Here is a 24,451-nt window from a genome sequence, read left to right as displayed (position 1 = left end):
GGTGGATGGATAAATAGGTAGGTGGATGGGAGGGTGGGTGAATGAACAAACACTCATGTTTACAGGGGAATTATGGATGGAAAAAAAAGAGATCCTCTTACACCAAAAGCCAACTGGTGCAAGGAGAGAGAGAGAGAGAGAGAGAGAGATGGCTAGAATGGGGAAGATGTCTCTTAAAGAGTAAAATTTGAATCCCACAGTAACACAAAAGATCTAAGATGCTAAGTCAAGAGAGTAAAAGTGCAATGAAGCACAGGGCATGTGTTTATCTCACCTTCTTTACTAGCTGGAGAATCAGAAATGACTGCAGTAGAGGAAATGGGTGACACTGCACTACACCGTCAATAAAGGGCAACCAGAGGGCTCCCAAAGCCCAAGCAGGTGCATGTCCAGAGCTGGAGGACTCTGAGCAGAAACTCTGCATCCATCTGAGCAGCTCTGTCATCTAGTCTTCTGAGTCAGGCTGTCTTGAAGGATTTGGCTGGTGCCAGTTGCCCACACCCCATCAGCACTGAAAACCATCACGTTATTTGACGGGTTGCGTGATAAATGCTCTAATATAACTTTACTAAAGGGTCCAAGGTTAATTAATTAAAAATAAAAACTAAGAAAACATAACTCAATGCTATGCCAGTGGCAAGCCCGACAGCAAGTACCCTCCAAGAAAACCTCTGTTTGGTCTATATCAAATAGGAGAAGCTGGGTTGTGCCCAGTTACTTCATGCAGCTCAGGATGTGTGGTCATGGGGAACGTATTGGGTCTAGCACAAGTCAGAGGGCAGTGATGGTAAGTGGGAGTCGCTCAGCCAGCACAACAGGCAGATGCAGGCCCACCAAAGGCAGGCTCTGCCTCCCCACAGGTCTCAGGGTGAAGGACAGAACCTGTGGGCACAGCTGGCATGTGGTCGGGCATCTGAGCTCAAGGGCCACTCATCTCAGATAACAGCTTGCCATGCCAGGCTGGGCACAGCAAGTTGGCAGGAGGAAGGCATAGCTAATGTGTTCCAGGCGCCCGAGCCTGGCCTTGCCTCAGCAGGAAACTGCTGGAAACTGCCATGGAAGGTGCCAGCTGGCCATGCCCAGATCTGAAGGAGGCAGCAACTGACGGACCAGCAGCTGGAGGTGGGCAGAGAAGGGGCTCAGCTATTGTTTGGTTATGTGATAAGATGCTGCCACTTCCAAAGCACCAAACACCCCCGGGGTAGGAGGCTGCCCAGCAGGGGGCTCTCAGCTGGCCATCATTGGCTGGCTCACAACAAGCTTCTGTCACTGGCCACCAGCTCCAGATTCAAGGCCAGCACTCCCCGTACATGATGCTGGGCATCAGCCAGGTAAGGAGGTGGGCAGAGTTCTGGGTAGGGGCCAGTGGGAAGCAGGTTGGGGGGTGGGAAGGAGGCAAGAGTGAGAGGGCAGAATGGCAGAGAGGCAAGGGTGGAGGTTGGCAGGAAGCAGGGGTGGGTTAGACAAGAGGAGACCCACCCATCTCCTGCAGATGGTCGTGGGTGGGTTCCAGCAAAGGGTGAGCTGATCATGCCAGGCAGGGCGCTGACTGACCATTTCTGGAAGGAAAGGTCCAGAGCCTTCAGTTCCAGAAACAGGGTGAGGACATATAGGAAGTGGGGGCGGGAGGTCAGGATGTGGGGTGTGCTGCACCTATTCCCAGGATCATATATGTGTCTCCATTCCTTCCAAGAACTAGGGCTCCAGCCCCCTCTTTGCAGGAACACATCAAGACAAGTGGCTGCTCACTGCCACTGTGTCCCTGCTCAGTACAGGCTGCAGAGCGCCCACAAATGCTGTTGGATGGCAGAACCAGGTGAGATGCCTTGAAACCTGGTCAGTGACCAGAACACTCCCAGTACCCTAATCCTGGTCTAGTTAGTTACTGCTCAGCATCCTCAATCACAACAGCACAGACAAATCTGTCTCTAGATGGCATGTGTCTGTGTTCCTCTCCCTGCCTAGCTCCCATAGCCCTCACCTCTAACCATCTACACAGCGACAGACAACACCCCTGACCAGCACAGTGTGTTGGCATGTGTGCCAAGAACTGCCCACCTACCATGCAACAGGGACCAGTGCAGTAGGGAGAGGGTGCAGGCGGGGCAGGACCATACAATCAGTCATGAGGGGCAGGTCGGGGAGCTTTGGGAGGACTGTGGGATTCAGGATGGGTGCAGGACAGAGGGAGGGAGACCACGAGCAGAGCACTCACCGCCTCCGTGTGCACAGGGTGGACGGCGAAGAGCAGGGCAGTGAGGAAGGCGCGTGCAGGATCCCTGAAGACGGCTGTGTCACAGGCGTGCATGAGCACCAGGCTCACCAGCCAGTGCAGCAGCACGTTCACGGCGTGGAAGTAGAAGGGGTCCATGCCCGTCAGGTACACGTTCAGCCTGCAAGGGGATGGGCAGCATGGGAACGCCACTCATGCCCCCCAAAATACAGCATAGCTGCTATTGAGCAGCGAGTGACACTACCATGGATAGGAGCCACATAGGGCACCACACCTGGGCAGGATACCCACAAGCATCACACCTGGGCAGATACCACACCTGAGCAGGAGCCTCATAGGATACCACACCTGGACAGGATATCCACAGGGCATCACAGCTGGGCTAGAGCCCTACAGAGCACCAAGGCTGTGCAAGAACTTTACAGGGCACCACACTTGGGCAGGAGCCCTTCTACACCCACTTTAATCAGGGGCCTCAGCATTGCGCTTCCTTTCCTTGGCTGTCCTAGCACAGGCAAGTGCCCTGCAGAAACAAGCCCCGCATCTCAGGCCACACTCATCTTATCCGTGAGGAGCTGCACTTGGCCACCCGAGCATGGCCTAGATCTCAGCTCATCATTGCTGTGCAAATGTCTGAGCCCCATCTCTAGACAGAAATCTTCCAAAAACATAAAAAAAAAAAATCCAGATTCACTTGGAAATGGGGCAAAAAACATGAAGAGCTGATTGGGCAGAGGCAAGTTGAAGCATGGAAGTGAGCAGACACCAGCCACCAGGATTCCAGAGGGCTTTAAGCAAAAGGGTCACACCAGGATCCAGAACAGGAACCATCAGGCCAGGAAAACCTGCCCCCACCTTCAGAATACACCCTGCAGTCACTAAAGGGTCACTCCCAGTCCCAGAAACCCTGTCTGTAGCCAACTGTTCCAAACATCCTGGTCCTTCAACAAGAGTCACTGTCTCCAGGCACCCCGAAGCTGTGCCTAGAGCCCCAGCCCCAGAAGGGGACCTGAAACAGTTGTGTGAATAGATAGCTGAGTGAGCCCAGAGACCACGCTTCATCTACACTAGCTAGGGGCTCAGGGTGCTATGCACTGGGGTGGATTATGAGTTAAGAGTGGGGGTGCTGTGGACTGGAGTGTTCTGTGAATTCAGGGTGCTTAGACTGGGGTTTTCTGTGGGCTGGGAGTGTGCGGATTGGCTGTTCTGTGGGTGATGCATCCAGAACTGTGACAGGGACCAAGTGATTAGGATTAAATTTAAGTAGAAAACTTCTTAAACATACAAATGAGTGAAGAAAAAGAAAAATAAAGGGGGGAAAGATCTTGTGTTGATCCCTTTGCAGACAATAGTATTGAAAAGTTCATGTAGCCCAATATTTTGATGACATTTTTTTTCTAGAAGCACAAAATAATCATAAAGTTCACAGAGATCCTTAAATACATGAAGTTATTTTGAGAAAGAAGAACAAAATTAGTGGTACCATGCATCCTGGTTTAAAAATATTTCAAAATTATTCCAAAGCTACATCAATAAAGCACTAAGGTGCTAGCATGAAGGCTCTGAGCTAGGAGTGAATTACGGATTGATCCCCACATGGTATGGTCCCTTGAGCACTGTCAGGCATGCCCCAAAACAAATCTGAGAATGTAGAGGAGCCAAAGTACAGTACAGTAGGTAGGGTGCTTGCCTTGCACATGGCTGACCCATTCTTGGCAACCCATACTGACCCTCAAGCACCATCAGGAGAGATCTATTGATACAGATCCAGGAATAAGTCCTGAGCATCACCAGGTGTGGTGAGAGAGGACAGAGATAGAGACAGAGAGACAGAAAGGAAGGGAAAGGGGGTGAGAGATCCACACGTAATCGCTAGCAGACACATGGTCCAATCACCTTTGACAAGTGCACATAGAATACACAAGGGGAGAAAGGCAAGCCTGTTCAACAAATGGTGCTAAAAATGGGTATCCTTAAGCAAAATAATGAAACTAGACCCTGCTCTCTCACAGATGAATAATAAACTTGAAGTGTATGAAAGCTGGAAACATGAAGCCGTGAGGCTGATGAACTTCAGGAAGGAAGGTCCCACTGCAGCAGACCCAGGAATGAGACCTTAGTGTCAAGAGCTGTGAGCATGACCAGATGAGTGGAACAAGCCTTGAGAAACAGTACAGATAAACACAGAGACAAGCCACAGCCTTTCCCAGAGCAGAGCAGAAGCTACTCCAATCTGTCATGTCAGGCTCCCAGAATCAGCGCAAGGTATGTTCCCATGAAGAAAGGGCCAGGGAATTAGGGCCTCGGGGCCCTGAATCAGAGCCATATCTGGGGGGCCCTGAATCAGAGCCATATCTGGGGGGCCCTTTTATGCGCTGAATCTTGAGGACCTGCCCTCCTGCTCCCTACAGCAGTCCCCCATTTCTGCCTCCTTGTCAGTTCCAACCCTCTTCTGGGACATGGAGTTTGCCTGATGGGACAGTGAGTAGTAGTAAGATTGGGCTCTGTCCATGTTCCTCCTCATTCCTGGCTGGAAACCCAGAATCCAATGTCCCAGGACCAAGCCCAGAAACTCAGTCCAACACCCCAAGAGCAACTCCAGCCTTAGAGCAGGAGGAGACATTACCTCAGGGGAGAGAGCAGGAGCTAGGGCCAGAGCCAGGGCCTGAATAGTCAGGCCAGGAGCTTCAGGAGGGGTGCTGAGAGCACCCAAGTCTGCCCTGAAGAAGACGGTTCTGGTTACTGGAATGAAGGGGAGCCCTGAGCATGTGTCTGACAAGCAAAGGGCCCTGAGTTAGGTTCCTGGCACCACAAAACTACCTGGAGTTCTCCCAGTAGAGCTGGCCCTGAGAAGCAGAGTATGACTGGGTACAGGCAATGAAGCCATCAGCCCACAGGCAAGCCAAGTGCTCCAGGGAGGCACCTACTTGGCCCTTGACCTGATGTCTGCCATGAAGGTGGAAGTGGAGCTGAGCATGTGCCCTGCATGAGCAGATGCTGGCTGAGTTCAAGAACCATATGGGACCCTGAGCACTGCAGGGTTCAGTCCTCTAGGCCCAGAGCATGACACAGTAGCCTGTGATCTCCAGCACCATGCAGTCTTGGCACACTGACCCACAGCCCAGCTGGCCCAGAGTTGGCAAGTGTACCCGCGTCCTGACCACCACCAGGGAAAATAAACCATCCTGAAAAATAAGATGGGCAAGAGCTCGTCAGATCAGATGTCTCAGCACAGAGAAATGGAAAAGGCCATGAAGATGGCTCTCAGACTTCACAGATGCTCACAAGTCCATATCCAGACCCATTGGGTATGACTTATATTCTTCAAAAGGACATTCAAAGGCAAAACTATGGGACCTGGCCCCCACCTGCCCAAGACCCCAGGCCCCAAGCCCACAGCCAAACACTCACACATATGAGCCTCATGGGCCTGTGCAAGGTTTAAGCCCAGCTACTCTGAGCAGCTCCTGTTTTCTTCTTTCAGAGGGCTCCTCTGTCCTTGCCCTGACTCACAGACTTGCACTCTAAAACTCACCCCAACCTTGCAGAATGGAGCAGGGACCTGAAGGCAAGGCAACCCAGTTCTGAGTAGGCTTCCTGTCCCTGCCAGCTCCTGTACAGTTGTTCTAGATGCTGTCATAGCATGAAGGCCCCTCTCTTGCCCTCTCCCTCTGGGATCCTGGGCTTCTCTCTTGGGATCCCCTGAATGAACCATGTTCCCTACTATGAGCCTTGGAGCTGGAGTCTGCTCTGCAAGCACCTCATCTGCAGGAACAGTCTGAAAAGTGAAACCCGAAACCACTTGGAAAGGGTCAGGTTCACCCCCAAGATCTCCTCACTGGGCACTTTCCCGAAGAAGCTGAGTGGTAATCTGGACCTGGACTGCACAAACCCAGGAACTGAGTTTAGGAAGCCGCAGCCACCAACCAGCAGTGGGGGTCTCCGTCACTGCAAACGCAGAGTCAAGTTACAGGGGTGCAGCGCTGGCAATAGTGAGACAGCACTTCCTCTGCAGTGGAGCCCCCGAGCCCTTTCCCCTGATTCCCACCAGAAATGCTGAATCACCACTCGGACTCTGATGCTGGGAAACTCTGTCTGGGATGCAAGGTTCCCCCGGGATTCCCCGGGGGGTGAACGCTGGCGCCCTCTGCTCAGTTCCTTCCCAGAGGCTTCTGCAAACTAGAGGCCAAGGGACCCTCTGCTGGCACCCAGCTCCTCCAGGAAAAAAACCCAGAAAATTTGCAGCCTTTCTAGGGCGCCAGGTCTCCCCAGAATGCGACCCGGAACCCAGCACCACTAACCCCTACTCTCCTCCAAAAAAAAAAAACTGCCCTTCCGCCAGCCAGGAAAAAGTCCCCAAGTTGGCTAGGATGCTCATGCAGGAGTGGGGCGCAGCATGGCCCCATGCAGGACTGGAGTGCAGCAAGGACCCCCGTACAGGGCTGGGGTGCTCATGCAGGAGTGGAGTGCAGCATGGTTCCATGCAGGACTGGGGTTGCAGAAAAAAAATAAAAACCGTACAGGGCTGGGGTGCTCATGCAGGACTGGGGTGCAACATAACCCCATGCAGAACTGGGGTGCAGCAAGGACCCCAGTACAGGTCTGAGGTGCTCATGCAGTACTGAGGTGCAACATAACCCCATGCAGAACTGGGGTGCAGCAAGGACCCCAGTACAGGTCTGAGGTGCTCATGCAGTACTGAGGTGCAACATAACCCCATGCAGAACTGGGGTGCAGCAAGGACCCCAGTACAGGTCTGGGGTGCTCATGCAGGACTGGGGTGCAACAAGGACTCCATATACTGGGCTGGAGTGCACATGCAGAAGTGAGGTGCAGCATGACCCCATGCAGAACTGGGGAGCAGAAAGGACCCCAGTACAGGGCTGAGGTGCTCAGGCTCATGACCCCATGCAGAACTAGCATGCAGCAAGCCCCCACCTCCCGTGCAGGGCTGGGGTGCGTGTGCAGGGCCGCAGCCCTGCATCCCCAGTAGCCGGCCGGCCGGCGCGGTGGGGGCTCCGACGGGCAAGAAAGTCTCTCCCGCACCCACCGGCGCCCCGCACTCACTCACTCACGCACGCACCTGAAGGTGAGCACGCACAGCGGCCGGTAGGACTTGTGGCTGGTGCTGTCCGCCATGCCCTTGCCCCAGAAGTCGTTGGCGAAGAGGTTCCCGCGGGCCGAGCCCCCGGGCCGCACGTCGGGGTTATGCACGATGGCCCACACGTCGTCGTGCACGAACTCGCCCCGCAGCGAGCGCCCGTAGCACAGGCAGCTGGCCCCGGCCAGCAGCGCCGCAGCCCCGGCCCTGGCCAGCGCGCCCCGCCGCCCCCCGCCGCCGCCGCCCGGCCCCATCGCGCCGCCGCCGCTCCCGGGCGTCTGGCATCGTCCGCGGCCCGGGCACCCCGCGCCCGCGCCCGCGCCCGCCCCGCCGCGCGGTCCCGCCTCCGCGCCACCGCGCATGCCCGCGCGCACCCCCACCCGCACCCCGACCGCACCCCCACTCCGCCCCGGGCCGCCCCGCCTCCAGCCGCAGCCGCGCTAGGTGCCCGGGGCGCGGGATCAGGGGATGCACGTGAGCCCGGGCCTCTGGGGGTGCTCCCTGGGTGCCACCTGCGCCTTCTCCTTGCACCCCGCATGCACTCCCCGCGCGCCAGCACACTGCGCGCCCGCATCTGGCACCAGCCTCCCGCAGCCCCGGCTTCTGGCTTTTCAGCACCCAGGACAACTGCAGGGCTTGAGCGGACACTGTTGGGAACATCAAGAGGCAGAGGCGGCCAATCTGCCCCTGTCCTCTCATGCACCCCTATGGAGCTGCCCGAACCCCCAAAATTCTTCAGGGAAAGGTTGGGGGGATAAGCTTGTGCCTCCTCCTTCTCCTCCTCCTAGGAATTTTGCCTGCAACTTCAAGAACCATAGGAGAGGGCGGACCTGCCTTGTTCATACTTTTCTCCCAGCTCTTGGCTCTGATGAGCTTCATTTCCCCCCCCCCCCCCGGACGTAGGCGTGAGAAATTAATAATTTTTAACAAACAAATTAAGCTGCGTCAAGGCCTCTCTGGCTTTGCCTTCTCATGCATGGTCCTAGCTTTCTGGAAGTTTCCACTTTTCTCTATACTGTTTGTGACAGGCCTGCCCTTGGTAAGTTAAGTGCAGGAGCTCTCTGGACTCAGATTTCACTGGCTTGGAAACGCTTTTAACTCTTTCAGGGCCCTGGTCAATAGGCATTTGTGTATGTTACTCAGGTTTCAGGAATTTAATGTTTCTAGATGGAAAAAAAAAAAAAAAACCTTAAAGGACAACCTGCTATTTCAATTCCCCCTCTTCTAAAGTCTTGGGCATTCGGATCACGAAGAAAAATAGAGCATGGGAAAGTCAGAGAGGACCTACAGATGGCGGAGGTCAGGGGTTAGGCATTGATCCATCCACCCAACTCTCCAGACAGGGACCCAGGAAGGACAGGAAAGAAAAGGCCCTCCCTCCCTGCATGGACGCTGTCATCTACCCTCATCTAGTCTGACACTTTGAGCCTGGCAGCAGACAGTCTGTCCCTTTATGAAGTTGGCAACTCCCTTGCCTGTTCCTCTCTCAGCAAACTCCTTGGGCCACATCCTGGGCTGCACTGAGAAAGCCAACCTATGAAATTATGTGATATAATGGCAGACTAGGGTATGCTGTTGTCCTGGCTGAAATGAGAGCAGGTGCTTTCTGGCAGGGCTGCATAAACGTTTCCCCCAATCCACCCACTGTACACCCCAGGAATGCCAGGGCATGTGCTGACAGGAGCATCTTAGGTTTGGTCATTGTAATTCTGGCAGCCTTGTGTTGTGGTCGCATTTTCCAAACCCTAGCATTCAGTTATGCGTTCCCACATGGGTATCAGCCTAATTGTGAATCCTTGGCTCTAATTCACAGAAGCTCTTTAGAGGGCATGTCTTGGGGCTAGAGAGCTAGCAGGGAAGATACTTGCCTTGTATGTGGCTGATCCAAATTTGATCCCCAGCACCCCATGTAGTCCCTTGAACATAAGTAGGAGTGACCCCTGAACACCATGAGATGTGGTTAAAATATTTTTAATATTAAAAATATAAAAGCCGGGCTGGAGCAACAGCACATTGGAGAAGGAGTTAGTCATGCACACAGCCAACCTGGGTTCAATCCCCAGCATCCCATATGGTCCCCTGAACCTGCCAGGAGTAACTTTTGAGCACAGAGCCAGGAGTAATTCCTGATTGATGCCTGGTATGGCTCAGTCCCTCCCCCAAATTAGAGATCATGTCTTGTTATTTGGGAGCTTCCAAATGGTGCTCAGGAGGCTCCAGGCTGCTTCCTGATAGTCTTAGACAAGCTGCCTCTAGTTCTGTGTGAGGCTGCCATGCTGCTTAGGATCTGCAGTGCTGAGGTTGTTTGTTCTGCCCTTATGGTGCTCAGACCACTATGGCTGTACCCAACAGAGCTTCAGGACCATGTGATCAGGCAAGTGCCTTAACTCCTGCACTCTCATCGGAGGAACAATGTCTTGAATATTTGGTGCCAGGGATGAAGCCGAATCTCATTCATGCAGTTCAGGGACAAAGTCTTTATCCTAAAGAGAACTGACTTATCAGAGAGGATGACCAGTCCTCCTGTTAATGACACTGTCTGGCCCATCCTTTCCCTATCAGAGTGGGCTTCTCTTTGAGGTGAGCAAAGTGTCCCTGGCCTTGGAGCAGTGAAGAATCTAGGGCTCAGGGGAACATGAGGAGAGAAGGAGATGAATCACTGAGTTCCTGGAGTTCCTCTGAGATCTGAACATGGACAATCTGGAGGTGATTCCTGAGGATGTGATCTGTCTCTGGGACAGCCACAAGCACATACAAGTTCAGTCACCTACATACCTGCCAGGAACCAGCCATGGATAAACAGGCCTGAAGCAGGGATGTTGTGAGGATTGACAAAACAAGGCAGACCTAAGAGAGAAATGCTTGGGGCCAGGGGGCTCACAGTCTTTGAAATGAGAGCCCTGACTTCCTCCATATACAGCTATGGAGAGAAGAACAACAAACATTCTTTGGTCAGATGTCAATCTTATCTATCCAGGCTAAGTGTTTCCATATAAAAGGGGATTAGGGCAACTGGCACAGAAGTCACTGGAATCTCTTCACAAGAATCTTTTCTGGAAGAAGTAGCTGAGATAAGAGTGGTTACAGGGCCCCCACCAGGAGGGCATTCCCTAGTGTGCATTCCTCCCTGTTCTGAGAAATAAGGGTCCCATAAACCACCTAAATCTTAGTCTAAATCAGTGCTTCTCAATTATTTTCTGTCATGCCCCCCCCCAGGAAGAAGGAAACATTTTTCACACACTCACCTGCATGACTGTAAATAGTATCTTTATTTAAAAAATACTTTAAACTGCAAAACAAAAACATATAAAATAATTTGTGCTGATTTTTTAATCAGAGGTGATGTCTGGACTAATGGCTACAATGAGCACATTTTGCAATGCTTAGCTTTTCGAAGCGAGGTTGGAAGCAGCACACAGAAACTCTCAGCTCCAGAGACAGAGACATAAACACGGGGCTTAGCTTGTTCTGACAGTGTTTGCCAAGGTCAAACGCTCCCCCCTTTATGGAGCCTCGCACCCCCCGTGGGGGGCACACCCCACTATTTGAGAACCACTGGTCTAAATTATCTTTGTAACTGCGTATCTATTTCTTTCATATATGTATGCACATCCAACTGCTAGGAACATGCTAGGTCACACCTGCTTCTGTGTCCCCCTTCTCTGGAAGGCCAATCATACTCCTCTTATCTAGTGGAGGTGCTGGGAGGAAGTGGGGAAGACTCTGCTACAAAGACCCAGAATCTTTTGGAAGGAAATATAGTGCCAGGCTGCCTTCTGAGGCACCTTGGTCCACTAGAGCAGTTGGAGGCATAAACATTTTCAAGGGTTTCTCTGAGGACCTCCAGAGGAAACCACTCAAACAAATAACAATAGACCCTGTTCCTGAAAAAAGCAGGAATGCGGTGGCCAGGGACTCAAGGACAAGCAGGTACTTTAATAAAACAAATTTCAAATCAGTGTGCCCTGGTAAGGTCAGATGTTCCTGTACTGGAACAGACGCCTTGTTCCAGAAGCAGAAATTTTAGGAAGAAGCTCATCGTGTAATTCATGTGAAAATAATTTTTTGTTGTCTGGTTACTTAACTGTCATTTTCCTCTGAAGAACATATTAAAATATGGGGGAGGATCAAGAAAATGAAAACAATAATTCCACAAGCAGGTTACAGTTGTTGAAGGGCAGGGGTGAGCCAGGGAGGGAGGTGTGCCTGGAAACTAGACTTAAGTTGGGACAGCAGGCAATTAGCACTGGAGGGGCTCCTGGAGGGAGAGACAGGGTCACCACCTTTCCTGGGCCCATCTCTATCTCACCCCTACATGAACTGCACAATAAAAATAGTGAAAAGGGGGGCCGGCGAGGTGGCACTAGAGGTTAAGTGTCTGCCTTGCAAGCGCTAGCCAAGGAAGGACCGTGGTTCAATCCCCCAGCGTCCCATATGGTTTCCCCAAGCCAGGGGCAATTTCTGAGCGCTTAGCCAGGAGTAACCCCTGAGCATCAAATGGGTGTGGTCCGAAAAACAAAAAGCAAACAAACAAAAAATAGTGTAAAGGGACCGTTTCCCATCATGCCTGGCTCCCTGCAGTGCTCATTGCCTTCAGACCACCACAGCCTAAAACAGCCTATGACCTGAGTGTCTACTCTGCGACCCACTGCCATGGTGACTGTTCATGCGTGGAAGCAAACCAAGATGCCAGGGGCTGCCTTACTACAGAGAACAGTATTTTCATGGGAATAAAATTTTAATTACATGCATTTCACTTTGCATTTTAATCCTACACAATCATAAAGCCACTTAGTTTTCTGTACAATTTCCACACTTCACAGGATGTGCCCAGGAAATCTTAAAATGCCATCATATAAATTTACGTGTAAAGTTGCATCAGGGGACTCGGAGAACTCAAAGGCCTGAAGAATAGGCCTCCTGCAGGGCTCAACACCCTGAAAGACTGGACCAGGGGGCCTCTGACCTTCTTGCTCTATTCAGGGATTGTTCGAGCAGGAAGGCCACCTCCCCTCTGTGCCCACTCCCCAACCCCTGATACTTTGACTTGGGTGCAGCCATCAGCACTGGGAAGGGCAGCCGGACCTCCCAGGTGAGAATTCTGCATCCAAATAATGAGTGTAGGGGCTTATTGTCAAGAATCAGCTTCCCTCATGGACCCATTCTAGGTCTGGCTGTTGGATTTCACCTCTCAACCCCAGGGTCCTGCCTGGTACAGTATAGGAAACTCTAGCCTAAGAAGGTGGACTGAGCAAGGAGTTATGGGTGTATAGCAAGGAGCATATATGGTCCTGGAGGGGGTATAGTGCCCAGGGAAGTCAGGCTAGGTTGCGAGGAGCCCCCAAGTTTCAAGGCTGTGAAATTATTGGGCAGATCCAGGACCCTTATTAGGGAGCCCACTGATCTTCATCTGAATCCTTGTCCAGAAAGGAACTCAGGAATCCCAGCCCCTAGCACATGGTCAGCACTCAAGCCCTAAGCCCTGGGACTGGCCACATGTCAGCATGAGGCATTACCAGGGTAACAGCATCCTAACTCTGTTTAACATCATGCTCCCAACACCTCCTTCTTCTCTCTTTTTTGCATATTGTAAAGTTTATTTTTATTTTTTTAATATTTTTATTTTATTTTCCTAATGCGAAATCTCTATATTATGTGAAATGCAGAAATGTGAAAAATGCTTTTAAAAGTGCATTGAAACTATTTTCTAGTTGATTTACTTAATTTTCCCTTAATTTACTTAACCTTAATTAAAATGGAAATGTTTTTAAAAGGGAGAAAAGAAGGAGGGAGCAAGTGGAGGGAAGGGAGGAAGGAGGAGGGAAAGAGGAACAGGGAGGGAGGATAGAGGAGGGAGGAGGCATGGAGAGGGATGGAAGAGGTGAAGAGGGAGGAGGAGAGGGAGGAAAATGAGGTGGGAAGGAAGGTCTCCTTAACCTCAGCGCAGCAGCAGTGCAGTGCAGTTGGTAGATGCTTTTTGTGCGCTGATAGCTATGACTCAAGACTAATGACTGTTTCAGAAAAGACAGCAAATAAAGGGAACACGAAGATCTTTGGGCTGGTCTCTAGAAACCAGCTGTAATAGTTCATTACATTAAGTGTTCCAGGTTCTTGGTCATACACTAGGTTTAATCTTCATGGCATCCACTTGCATCTTCCAGCTGTTCTCTCTCCTCACAGCAGACCCTACAAGCCACACACAGTTGGTGCATGGGACAGCTACAATATCAGGAAGGCAGCTAAGTTGACCCTAAGGTTTAAAGGCAGAGCAGCACATTCCCTGAGGGGCATCACGCCTACCCCTCTCCCTCTTCTCCTCCCTTCTTCCCTCCCTCCCTCCCTCTTCTCCTCTCCTTTTCCCTCTCTTCCTTTCCCTTCTCTCCCTCCTTTCCTCTATCGTATCTATATCCTCTCCCTCTCTCCCCTCTATACTCTCCTCCACTCCCCACTACATTCGTTCTACCTCTTCCCCTCCCTCCTCTCCTGAGGTTTCCCTGTCCTCTTCTACCCCTCCCTCCTCTCTTCCCTCTTCTCCTCACCTCCTCTTCTCCCTCCTTTGGCTGCTGGGATCTGGGAGCTGGCTTCTCAGCCTACTTTCCCATCTGCCAACTCATCCAGAGGGCCCCATGCCACTGACGGAAAATGAAAGCTGTCTTGGATTTTATTTTTGGCTGCATTTCTGTGGATGAGGCAGCCAAGGAATTTTGGGTGGTGGAAGCTGTTGTCTTAAATCATCTGGAGCTGCCTTGCACGATTAGATGTGCAGAAGCACTGGCTTTTGGGAAAACCAGGGCAGCCAGCCCCATCCTGCTTGCAGGCAGGCCTTCCCTCCCTTCCTTCCCACAGGCACCTCTGAGGGAGCCCCCAGAGAAGAGCCTTATAAGGAGGGTACCAGCCATGCTGCCACTTGGCATTTATGCAAATACCCAAACGTAGTTTTTTTCCCCTCTCATACTTGGCCCAATGTGCTGGTTCCAGTTGTGAACGGTGGCAGGAGCCGACAGTGACATCTTCCCTGGGAACATGCCACACCCCCACTTCCTCTCCCTTCAGAGAAGCCACCAAGCCCAGTTGCACACAGATATCCATAACTCACTCTGGATCCTGTGGTTTGTACCCCTGATCCCTGCTCTCCTTGTGCTCAGGAACCTTGCTGTGTGGGGGTGGCAGGGGTGACTAGAAACAACTCTCCACAGAAGTGAGAGGAATACACTCATTCTTCGAACTCATATCACATGCATACAGAGGAAAACATATTATACTCACACATGTAACACACACTTACACATATAGACAAGCATACTGAGGAATGCACACTACACTCACACACATATAACACATTTATACACAACCACACCACATACAGAAATGTCAACACAAATCACACACATACCATTTACACACGTATACATATATACATCCCGAGGAATACGTACCACACTCCTCACACATATACTGAAGAACATGTACACATCAGATACACATGCCACACACAAACTGAGGAACACACACACTACGCATCTCACACGCATACTAAAGAATACGCACATTCTCACACACATAATCCACACATGCACACACATACTAAGAAATACACACCTCAAACTTATGCACGTTCAGACACATATGCATGTGCACAACACAACTCAGACCACCTCAACACATAGAAGCACACATCACATGCATACCAGTTCATCAACACAAGACATGCACATGCATACAACAGACTATGCACACAAAGTATGTACATACATGAATACCTGCATAATATGCAAGTAGCATACATGAGGAAATGTACATACAGAAATGCACACGTGTTATACTTAAATGGACTTACATAGTCACATGTGTATAACATGAACTCATGTGCAAACACATTGTCATCAATGCTCTACCAGTGGTCCTCAAACTATGGCCCGCGGGCCACATATTGTATTTGTATCTGTTTTGTTTCTTCATTGCAAAATAGATGCAGTGTGCATAAGAATTCGTTCATAAGTTTTGCTTTTACTATAGTCAGACCTTCCAATGGTCTGAGGGACAGTGAACTGGCCCCCTGTTTAAAAAGTTTGAGGATCCCTGCAGTCTATACAATTATCATTTTAATTTTTTCTTACTTATTTCTTTGTTTGGATTTTGGGCCACATCTAGTGGCGCTCAGGGGTTGCTCCTGACTCTATGATCAGAAATTATACCTGGCAGGCTCTGGGAGATCACATGGGACGCCATATGATTGAACCCCGGTTGGCCATGTGCAAGGCAAATTCTCTACCTGCTGTACTATCGCTCTGGTCCCCAATTACCATTTTTAAATTTTAGCTGATTTCCCTTCTGTTTGAAGAAATGCTTTTCTGATTATCTTTAAGCCTGTTTAAGAAAAGCGTACCTTTTGTATTGGGAATATGCTTTTAAGCTATTTCTATAACAATTTTCAGTGGTTTGCTAAAATATTGCCAGATAAGTGAAACCTGGCTAATTAGGTGGCAGATTAAGGGTGTTTCTGTGACTAAGATTTCTCAACAATGTGGGCCACCACATTGAAAAAAGCTCTAGGAAAAGCTCTTAAAGAGCATGACTAGGAGCCTAAGAGTGTGCTTGTGGCTGCAGGCCCCTCAGGCACTCCTGTGATTGACTCCCCAAAAGCAGTGGCTCATGTATTGAGGAGGAAGCTGCTCCTTCACAATCAACCTCTCCCACAGGCAGATGTTTGCTTCTCTGGGACTCTTCTCTAGTACACTGCAGTTCTTCCCTATGTCTTGCTGGATGGTTTATGCAGGGTCCTCGGGGGTCACTGGGGCATTGGTGAACTCAGCCATGGACACCCACTCTGTAGGCATGCATGGTGGCATTCAGCATGGTGGAAAGTGCTAGTAAGACCTGAAAGCTCCCACTATTTCTCATTTCTCCCTTACAGAAAAATGAAAAATCTACACCAAGCAGCAATTAGATGTCTGCTTTCCAGTCCCACCATCTCCATCCTCCCATTCACCCACATTCCTATCCTGAACCCCTCCTTCATCTATCTATACAACACACATCCACACAGCAGTCCATTGACTCTCCTTTCCTCCCTCCCTCCATCTATCCATCCATCCATCCATCCATCCATCTTTCATTCCTCTCACCTCCACCAGTCAGTTGTCTATCCACCCACTTCTCCATCCACTTCTACTGTGCCTCCCTCCTTCCAACTCTCTATTACCTTCCATACTTTTCTTTCCTGATTCCTTTCAACCCTGATTCCAACCAATTCCTTTCCTCATTCCATATCTCCATTCACCTTCCATTCCTTTTACTCTTCATTTGCCAATCTACACCCCCATATACATTCCCCCATTCATCAAATGTGTCCACCAACCTAACCTTGACAACCTTCATCCTTTTTTCAGAGACTGAAATTTCTTGATTCCTCTACTAAAATGACTACCTAGATCTTCCTTGGGTTTCTATCAACTTCCAGGATCAATTTTGCTACTAAAGGAAACTAATAATATCTCCAATATTTACCCTTTAATACCATTAAGGTGTTTTTGGAAGGTGAGGGGGACATGTCTGGGGGCACTCAGGGGTTACTACTGGCAGGCTCAGGGGACCATATGGGATGCCAGGGATGGAACTCAAGTTCGACAGCATGCAAGGCGCCCTACTCATTGTACTATTTTTCTATGGCCCCCATCATATAAGTGTTTAGTTACTTGAAATGTTAAAATTTTCCCCATAGTTGCAGGAAACTATTACAAAGCCACTTGGCTGTCTCAGCTGAACAGAATCTTTCCTCCACCTGCATGGATGGCGTGAATATTCCTTGTGAAGATGAAACCTCAAGAAGTGGGACCATGATGCTAGCATATACTTTTCTAGACTCTTCTTCCCCAGGACCTCCCAGGAAAGTTTCCTGTCTCAGGACTAGAAGTCAGGGATGAACAAAGTCTGGGATCATATTCCTCATAGGATATATGACAGAGACCAATCTAGGTGGAGATGCAAAGTAGGCAAGCCTCATGGTGTGCAGGAGGCAAAGTCAAGGTGTGTGAGAGGCAAGGCCTGGTTTGGGGGAGGTGAGGTCATGTGTGTTGGCAGTAAGGCTGGCAGCCATCAAACTGGAGAGTCTACCCAGCAGACCATGTAATCTATTGGCATAGAGGATTTGGGGGGCAGGTACAGGTGAGGAAGGGATTCCACACTTGCATGCAGAAGTGTCACCTCTGATGGATGGAAGATACCCTTGGGCACTTACAGGTTATAGTTCCCAGCAGTGCAGAAGTGAGATCAGGGCAGCAGTACTGAATGTCTGCTACCAGCACAGCTTGAAGTTAGGAGTGCTTGAGTTCACATGGATTCCAGCTGGACATGAGAAGGGCCAGAAGTGGGGCATTAGGGAGAGAGCAGCAAAGCAGCCCCCGGTGTTGGCAAATATTTCTATATTTGACTTTACTCATTATGGTACAGAGTGTGAATTGGTATTACGTAAAATAATATTTATGTAACTAAGTGAGCATATTCTTAGAACCAAGTTGTAAAATGTGGGAGCTGGAGAGAGAATGTGGTCATCCTGGTTCCATGCCTGCTACCCTGTAGGGTGCCCTGAACACTACTAGGAGTGAACCCTGAGCAGAGCCAAGACTAAGCTGTGAGCACTGCCAGATGTGACCCTTAACTAAACAAAATAAACACCATATGGCCTGACCTTGAGGTCAACACTGAGCCTAAGGGAAGAGGCAGCCCTGAGACTCTAGCTTGAACTCACCAGTGGTACCTATTCTCTAATGGTCAGATAGGAGGAAGAGGCGTTGAGAGCTCCCAGAACTCTCTCCATATTGAACAAGCAGTTTTCTGTAGTCAGTCTCCATGGCCCTGCTTAGGGGTCAGGGCTCCTGTGACCTGAGTTTTGAATATGGTTGGTGTGGGGCTTCCTAGGCTGACTGGACCTTGAGATTTGAGACTAGCCTGGAGAAAGGGATGAGAAAGGAAGTCAGACTAGGAGAAGTACAAAGGGACATAGAGGAGGAGGTTGGAGAGTAGGGAGAGGGGGAGAACAGGAGGGTTGGAGACAGGGAGGAGGGTGGAAAGAAAGGAAAAGGTGGAAGAGTAGGAGAATGAGATGGGAGGAGAGGGAAGGGAGAGGGGAAGAAGCTAATTGTAGCAATCAGGTGTGCTGGGAGCTACAGGATGAGGACAGGAAAGTACTGTGAGCCCTGGGACTACTTGACACTGGGCCTAGGTGGCTCCACTTCTGGGAAGTAGGAAGGGTTGGGAAGGGGCTCAGTGAAAGGAAGGGGCTCTGACTTCAAGTCTCAGGAGGCTCCAGAGGAATGGACAAGGATTTGGGCAGCTGTTCCTTGGGGCTTTTCTCTGGGAATGGCAGAGAAGAGGTAGGAGAGCTGATTTCTCAAACTGCCAGACACAGCCAACATGACAACCTACAGCTAGAGATTTTCCCTCATGAAGAACAGATACTTGATCATTGAGCATGGGGATTTACAGATGCTGCTGGGTAACAGTACCATTATTTTCTCCTGTTTTTTTTTTGAGTCAGTGGCCTCCAGTAATAAACACCATCAGACATTTATGTGACATGGACTCTTGAGGACAGACTTTATCCTAACCTACTCTCATGAGACTGTAGAGTTGAACAACGCCAATATGAAGGCCAGATTGCCTCCCCTGAAGGTGGATTTCCAAGACTTTTTGCAGTCATGCTTCTGACTGTTTGCTTTGCAGCTGTTGCGGGCTGTGCTGTAAGAACCAAGACTGAGGCAGGGAATGGTCCAGCCCAGGAGCTCAGACACCAGCCTCAACTCCCACGGGCAGACAGATTTCTAGGCTGTCTGGGTGCAGCAAGCTGATGAATGGCTGAACTTTGCTGCACTTCCCTCCATAACTGCCTTGAGAATTTGTAGGCCCCTGAGAGAACAGACTCATTCTGGCAGAATGGAGAGAGGCAGGGTTGGCTGGGCCATGTTGCCATGGTTTTCTGGCAGCTACAATGTTTGCACGTTTGTTTATTTGGGTTGGCGGGGGCACCCCTGGTGGTGCTCAAGCTTGAATTCTGGTTCTGTGCTCAGGAATTAATCCTGGCAAGGTTTGGAGACCACCTGGGATCCTGAGAATCAAACCTAGGTCAGCCACATGCAAGGCAGCCTGCTTCCCGACAGAGGCATTTCAGTTCCTTAGAGGTGAGATTACAGCATGGGCCGAGTGCCAAGGACCCATCCAAAAGACACCTTGTCCCTGAAAGAAGCCGGTCATTTGAGGCACTAGGCCCCTTTCAGGTAGGGTGAGCTCAGACTCCCAAGGGGCCACTTATAGACCCGCAGCAGCAGAATTTCAAAGTGTGCATGGACGAGTGAATAACGATAGGACCGACTCATCATGCCAGGTAAGGCGCTGAGAAGCCAGCAGGCATCTCATTTCCACTCTCAGCACCCCTGATGAAATGTCCAGACCTTTCTCTAACCCTTTCTCTTCACTTGCTCCATCAAGTTCCACTTGACACCTCAGCATGGTTCAAACACCCCCCTCACTCTCACTGCTTCAGGCTGTGCCCCAACCCCTGATTCTGGGGACACTGAAGGAGAAGCTAGACTCTGTGAATCTGGGAAGAGGCCCAGGGTCAGCACATGATACCCTGGGTCCAAGAACCCAGCTAAAGAAAACTTTCCACTTTTGTGCTCAGGCCTGAGACCCCATGCCCAGCCTGCAGGTCCCAGCCACCCCCCAAATCCCACACTTAGCAAGTGTCCTCAGACCTCAGCTTTCAGATGCTTACTGAACTGGGAGCCAGTCAGAGGGTAGGGCTAGGGACCAGGTAAGGGGCCAGTAAGGGGGCAGGTGTCAGCTGCAGCAGGCTGCCCTGGCAAACTGAGAATTGAACTCTAGTACAGACCCTGGTTCCACAGGATCAGAAAAGCATTCTGAACTGCTACAAAGAACTTTAAGGTGCTTTGCTCACTGTGTGCTCCTGGTGACCTGCGCATGTGGCTGTGAATGGGGGACACCGCTCTTTACCTGTAAGTGTAGCTCTGTGAACTGGGATCCAGGTCCTTGCAGGCTATGCTCATGGGATGCCGTATCACAGGTCCCCAGTTCCCATGCCCAGATTCTTCCTCTTTCGAAATAGATACCTGGTTGACTGTTCTCTCCACAGCATTTTCTCTGGTCCCTATGCTCCTACTGCTGACTTGATGACCTTGTGTGCCTTGCATGTACACATCAGGCCAAGAAACATGTGAGCAGAAGCATGGGTGTAGGTAGAATCATAGATGGAGGCTGCAGGCAGAGGTCAAGGCTACTTTAGTAAAGACTAAGATACATGAGGCCGGAGCGGTGACACAAGTGATAGGGCATTTGCCTTGCACACACTAACCCTAGGACAGACTGCTGCACACGCTAACCTAGGATGGACTGCTGTTTGATCACCTGGAGTCCCATATGGTCCCCCCAAGCCAGGGACAATTTCTTAGAGCATAGCCAGGAGTGACCCCGAGTGTCACCAGTGTGGCCCAAAAAACAACAACAACAACAACAACAAAAGACTAAGACACACAACTGATGGATGCATCCAGCAAGCAAATGAGAGGCCGGAGAGCCAGATACCACAGAAGCCGGGCAGCCACTTCTTATGAAGTTGGTTCAGTGCAGCAAATATTCATGGATCAGAGACCCAGATGTGCTTGTCATGACCCACGGCTGAACACCTATAGAATTTTCCTGTCCCATGAGGTACATAGGAGAGAAAAGCTAGAAAAATCCATTACTAGCAAAGACAAGAAAGAAGAGAGGAGAGGACAGAGTAACCCCTGAATTATCAGGGTCACCCTGAGTCATCCATCGGACTTGCCCAGAGTAATCAGAGACATTCACTCCTCGGGCCTGTGCTGTCTCGGTCTTAGGCTGTTTCCTCCCAGGACAGCAGTGGATTTGCCAATGGCACCTTAGGGGGCTGAGCTCACACACCTGAGAGGAGACGAGGAGTCCCAGGTGGTGTCCTTGGATGAGTTTCCTACATTTGTTACAAGCAATTTGTTACAAGCTGAGTTCCTGGGGTGTTGATGTGTTTCAGGGCTCTAGAGATAAGACAGGATTTGGAGGCACTTGCCTTGCACACACCTCAGTCCTATCCCTGGCACCACTTATGGTCCCCCAAACAAAACAAATATATAGCTATAGGTTATATGTATATAGCCCTCAAGGTTAAATAAATTCACTTCTCCAAGCTAAAATATGTAGTTGGAAAGAAACATTTCATTTTGCATTTTAAAGGTAACTGACTAATGCTCTAAACAAAAATGTAATTTCTATATTTGAATTACTCTGTTCTTTGTACCAAACTCCCCACCCTGTTTCAGTGTTAACTCCCAATGTTACAATATCAATAATAAAGATCACAGCCCTCCCTTAATACATTACACCGCTGGCAGGCAGATAACTTATTACCTAGAGTATAGACCTTCTAAAATATTCCTTCATATCTCCCTAAAGAAATGCTTTTGACACTCCTAGCAGCTCTGTTTACTGGCAATTTCACATGCCAGACACTGTGCTAAACGCTTTTCATGATCTCATTTGCTCCTTCTCTTCACAATAACCATACGTAGCATGACTATTGTCATGTGCAGGTCATTTATAACCAACAGATGATGATGATAGCTCAACAGTCTCCAGCTCTGTCCCAGTCTCATCCTCTCACAGGGCCTGAGACACCACGCAATCTCTGGCTTTTGGCTAGGCTCCTGGACAAAGGCAATTCTCAAAATGTATCTCCCCTATGAAGGGGGTAGGTAAAAAAATGTACCTCCCTTACATATTGGCAGGGCCTGAGTCCTGCTCCTGCCCCTTTCACTGCACTGACAAAGTCCTCCTCATTTTCAGCAGCATTCGTAGTCATCCAGAATGATTTGAGACGCAATACAGAGATTAAAATACATGTCTTGCATGCAGCTGACCTGGGTTTCTTCAGTGGGACCACATAGGGGTTCCTGAACCTCACCAAGAGTGATCCCTGAGTACAGAGCCAGAGGCAGCCCAGAGCACCACCTTAGAAAAGGGGAGAAAGAAGAGACATGGGGACAGCTGACCTGGGAACTGAGGGCAACCTCTGAGTTCAGGCACCAAGTCAAATGAAGGGCAGGCAAGGAGCCAAGTTCCCAGGCAATCTAAGAAAAAAATGGGACATAGGATATAGGAGCACATGCATGACCCAAGACACAGAGAATGTATGTGACCAGGCTTCCCCATGTAGGACATGGGAGCACATACATGGCCAAGTTTTTCCACACAGGACAATGCAGTACACAAATGTTCAGGCTTCTCCACATAGGATATGCATTACACACAGGATTCTCCATATAGGTTAAAGAAGCACACTTGTGACCAAGCTTATGTGAAAAACATGGGCACACATATAGGACCAGATTTTCTATACATAGGAAGCACACCTGTACCCAGGCTTTTCCACACAGGATATGGGAGCACATACATGACCAGGCCTTCTCAACATAGGACATGGGCATGAGGGCTCATATGTGACCATGGTTGTCCACACAGGACACAGAGCATGCATGTGGCCTCATTTTCCAACCACTAGGCCCATGCCATCCTCTAGTGCACAGCTTCTCCATGTTGCCCATACGTAGGTCAGAGTGTCAATGGGGCCTGTCATGTAGAATTGGGGATATCCAGCCCCATCCCTGGTCTCCATATATAAGGTCCATGCATTCGCTTCCTGACACTCCCAAATGTCACAGCCAGATGTTCTTGGAAAGTGGGTCAGGTCTTTCACTGAACAACATCAAACAGCTCCTGGATGTTTGATGGACTGAGATGGACACACACATCTCTGCTGCTGCCATCCTTCTGCCCGATCTTCCTGTATAAGGTCTTCAGTGGTATCTGGTTTACATGGTTGAACAGGATCTGGGCCCGCCTGGTTTTCTACAAATTTCACTTGCTCACACATCGGGAACTGCATTGTCCATATACAGCAGTTTCATTCAGCACCTGGTGTGTTTGCTAACTCCTATCACATCAAGATAGACCTTGAATTATTTTCATTGCTGTTCAGGTGTAAGTCAGTTTTCATGTCTATCTTCTAAATTTTTATTTTGGGATAACTTAACAGTGCTCAGGGGCTATTCCTGGCTCTGTTTGGGGTTGACTTCCAGGAAATACTCAGGGGTTAGAGCTGGGCCTACTGCACACAAAGCATATATGATCAGTCAGCTGGAGTTATGTCTCCAGCCTAAGTCCATTTTTAAAAACAATTTTACCCCAAAGAGGATATTCTGAGGGTTGTGAAGACCCTCTCTCCTTGCACAAAATGTAAACAGTGAACAGTGTCCTCACCACAGAGCCAGCCATAACCACCTCCCAGAGCCCTTGTTTCCCTCCTATTATTTGTCAAAGCCCCATGCCCAGACTTAATGGCTGATTCCAAAGTAAAGCAAAGTGAAAAGTGCAATTTTCCTGCAGAGCTAACCCTGTGGATGAAAAGCAGTTGAGGACCACCGCAGGGAGCCTGCAGTTCCTATTACCACACATCACTTCCCACTGGCTTTGACCTATAAGGAAGCAGTGGTTTTCAGCTGTTTTTATTATAAGCGGGCTCTGTAATGAAAAACGTCTTATTACCACTGGCTCTGGGAGTCTTTGTTCAATGCAGTGCAGCACCCAAAGCTGCTACACCATTTCCAAAGTCTCAGACACATAGACATCCTGTTCCCATGTGAACCCCTCCTCCAGAATTCCCCACTCATGGAGGTCAGGCCACTTGTGGACTTCTTATCACTCCACTCTCTTTCTTTAGAGCTGGGCTTTACTGCTGAGCCTGGAGCAATGCAGGATTATTTCTACTGTTGCATGAGAAGCTACACATAGTATGTTCTTACAACCTCTGAGATTCTTTTTTTTTTCTTTTTTCTTTTCCTTTTTAGGGGTCACACCCAGTAGCACTCAGGGGTGACTCCTGGCTCTGCTCTCAGAAGTTGCTCCTGGCTGGCTCGGAGGACCATATGGGATGCCGGGATTCGAGCCACCATTCACTATATCCCCAGCCCCTGAGATTTTTTTTCTAAAGAATGAATATGGTATTTGCTGGGTAATATGGGAGCTCAATTTCT

At 49.8% G+C, this 24,451-nt stretch overlaps 1 protein-coding gene across 1 annotated transcript in view; it reads right to left on the bottom strand.

Moving 5' to 3' along the window:
* The window catches only part of TMTC1 (transmembrane O-mannosyltransferase targeting cadherins 1), a 52,482-nt gene extending 44,920 nt beyond the window's left edge, over positions 1 to 7,562 (bottom strand). Inside the window, exons 1-2 of the mRNA XM_049783809.1 lie at positions 7,317 to 7,562; positions 2,216 to 2,393 (exon numbers count right to left, since the gene is read on the bottom strand). Of these exons, the coding sequence (XP_049639766.1) occupies positions 2,216 to 2,393; positions 7,317 to 7,372 (234 nt within the window). The 5' untranslated portion in view covers positions 7,373 to 7,562. The remainder of the gene's footprint in view (positions 1 to 2,215; positions 2,394 to 7,316) is intronic.
* Positions 7,563 to 24,451: the final 16,889 nt, after the last annotated feature.

This window comes from Suncus etruscus, chromosome 11 (genome assembly GCF_024139225.1).
Source record: "Suncus etruscus isolate mSunEtr1 chromosome 11, mSunEtr1.pri.cur, whole genome shotgun sequence".
In the NCBI taxonomy this organism is placed as follows: domain Eukaryota; kingdom Metazoa; phylum Chordata; class Mammalia; order Eulipotyphla; family Soricidae; genus Suncus; species Suncus etruscus.
The sequence above is the reverse complement of the archived record's forward strand: the minus strand, read 5'-3'. Positions and strand labels throughout refer to the sequence as shown.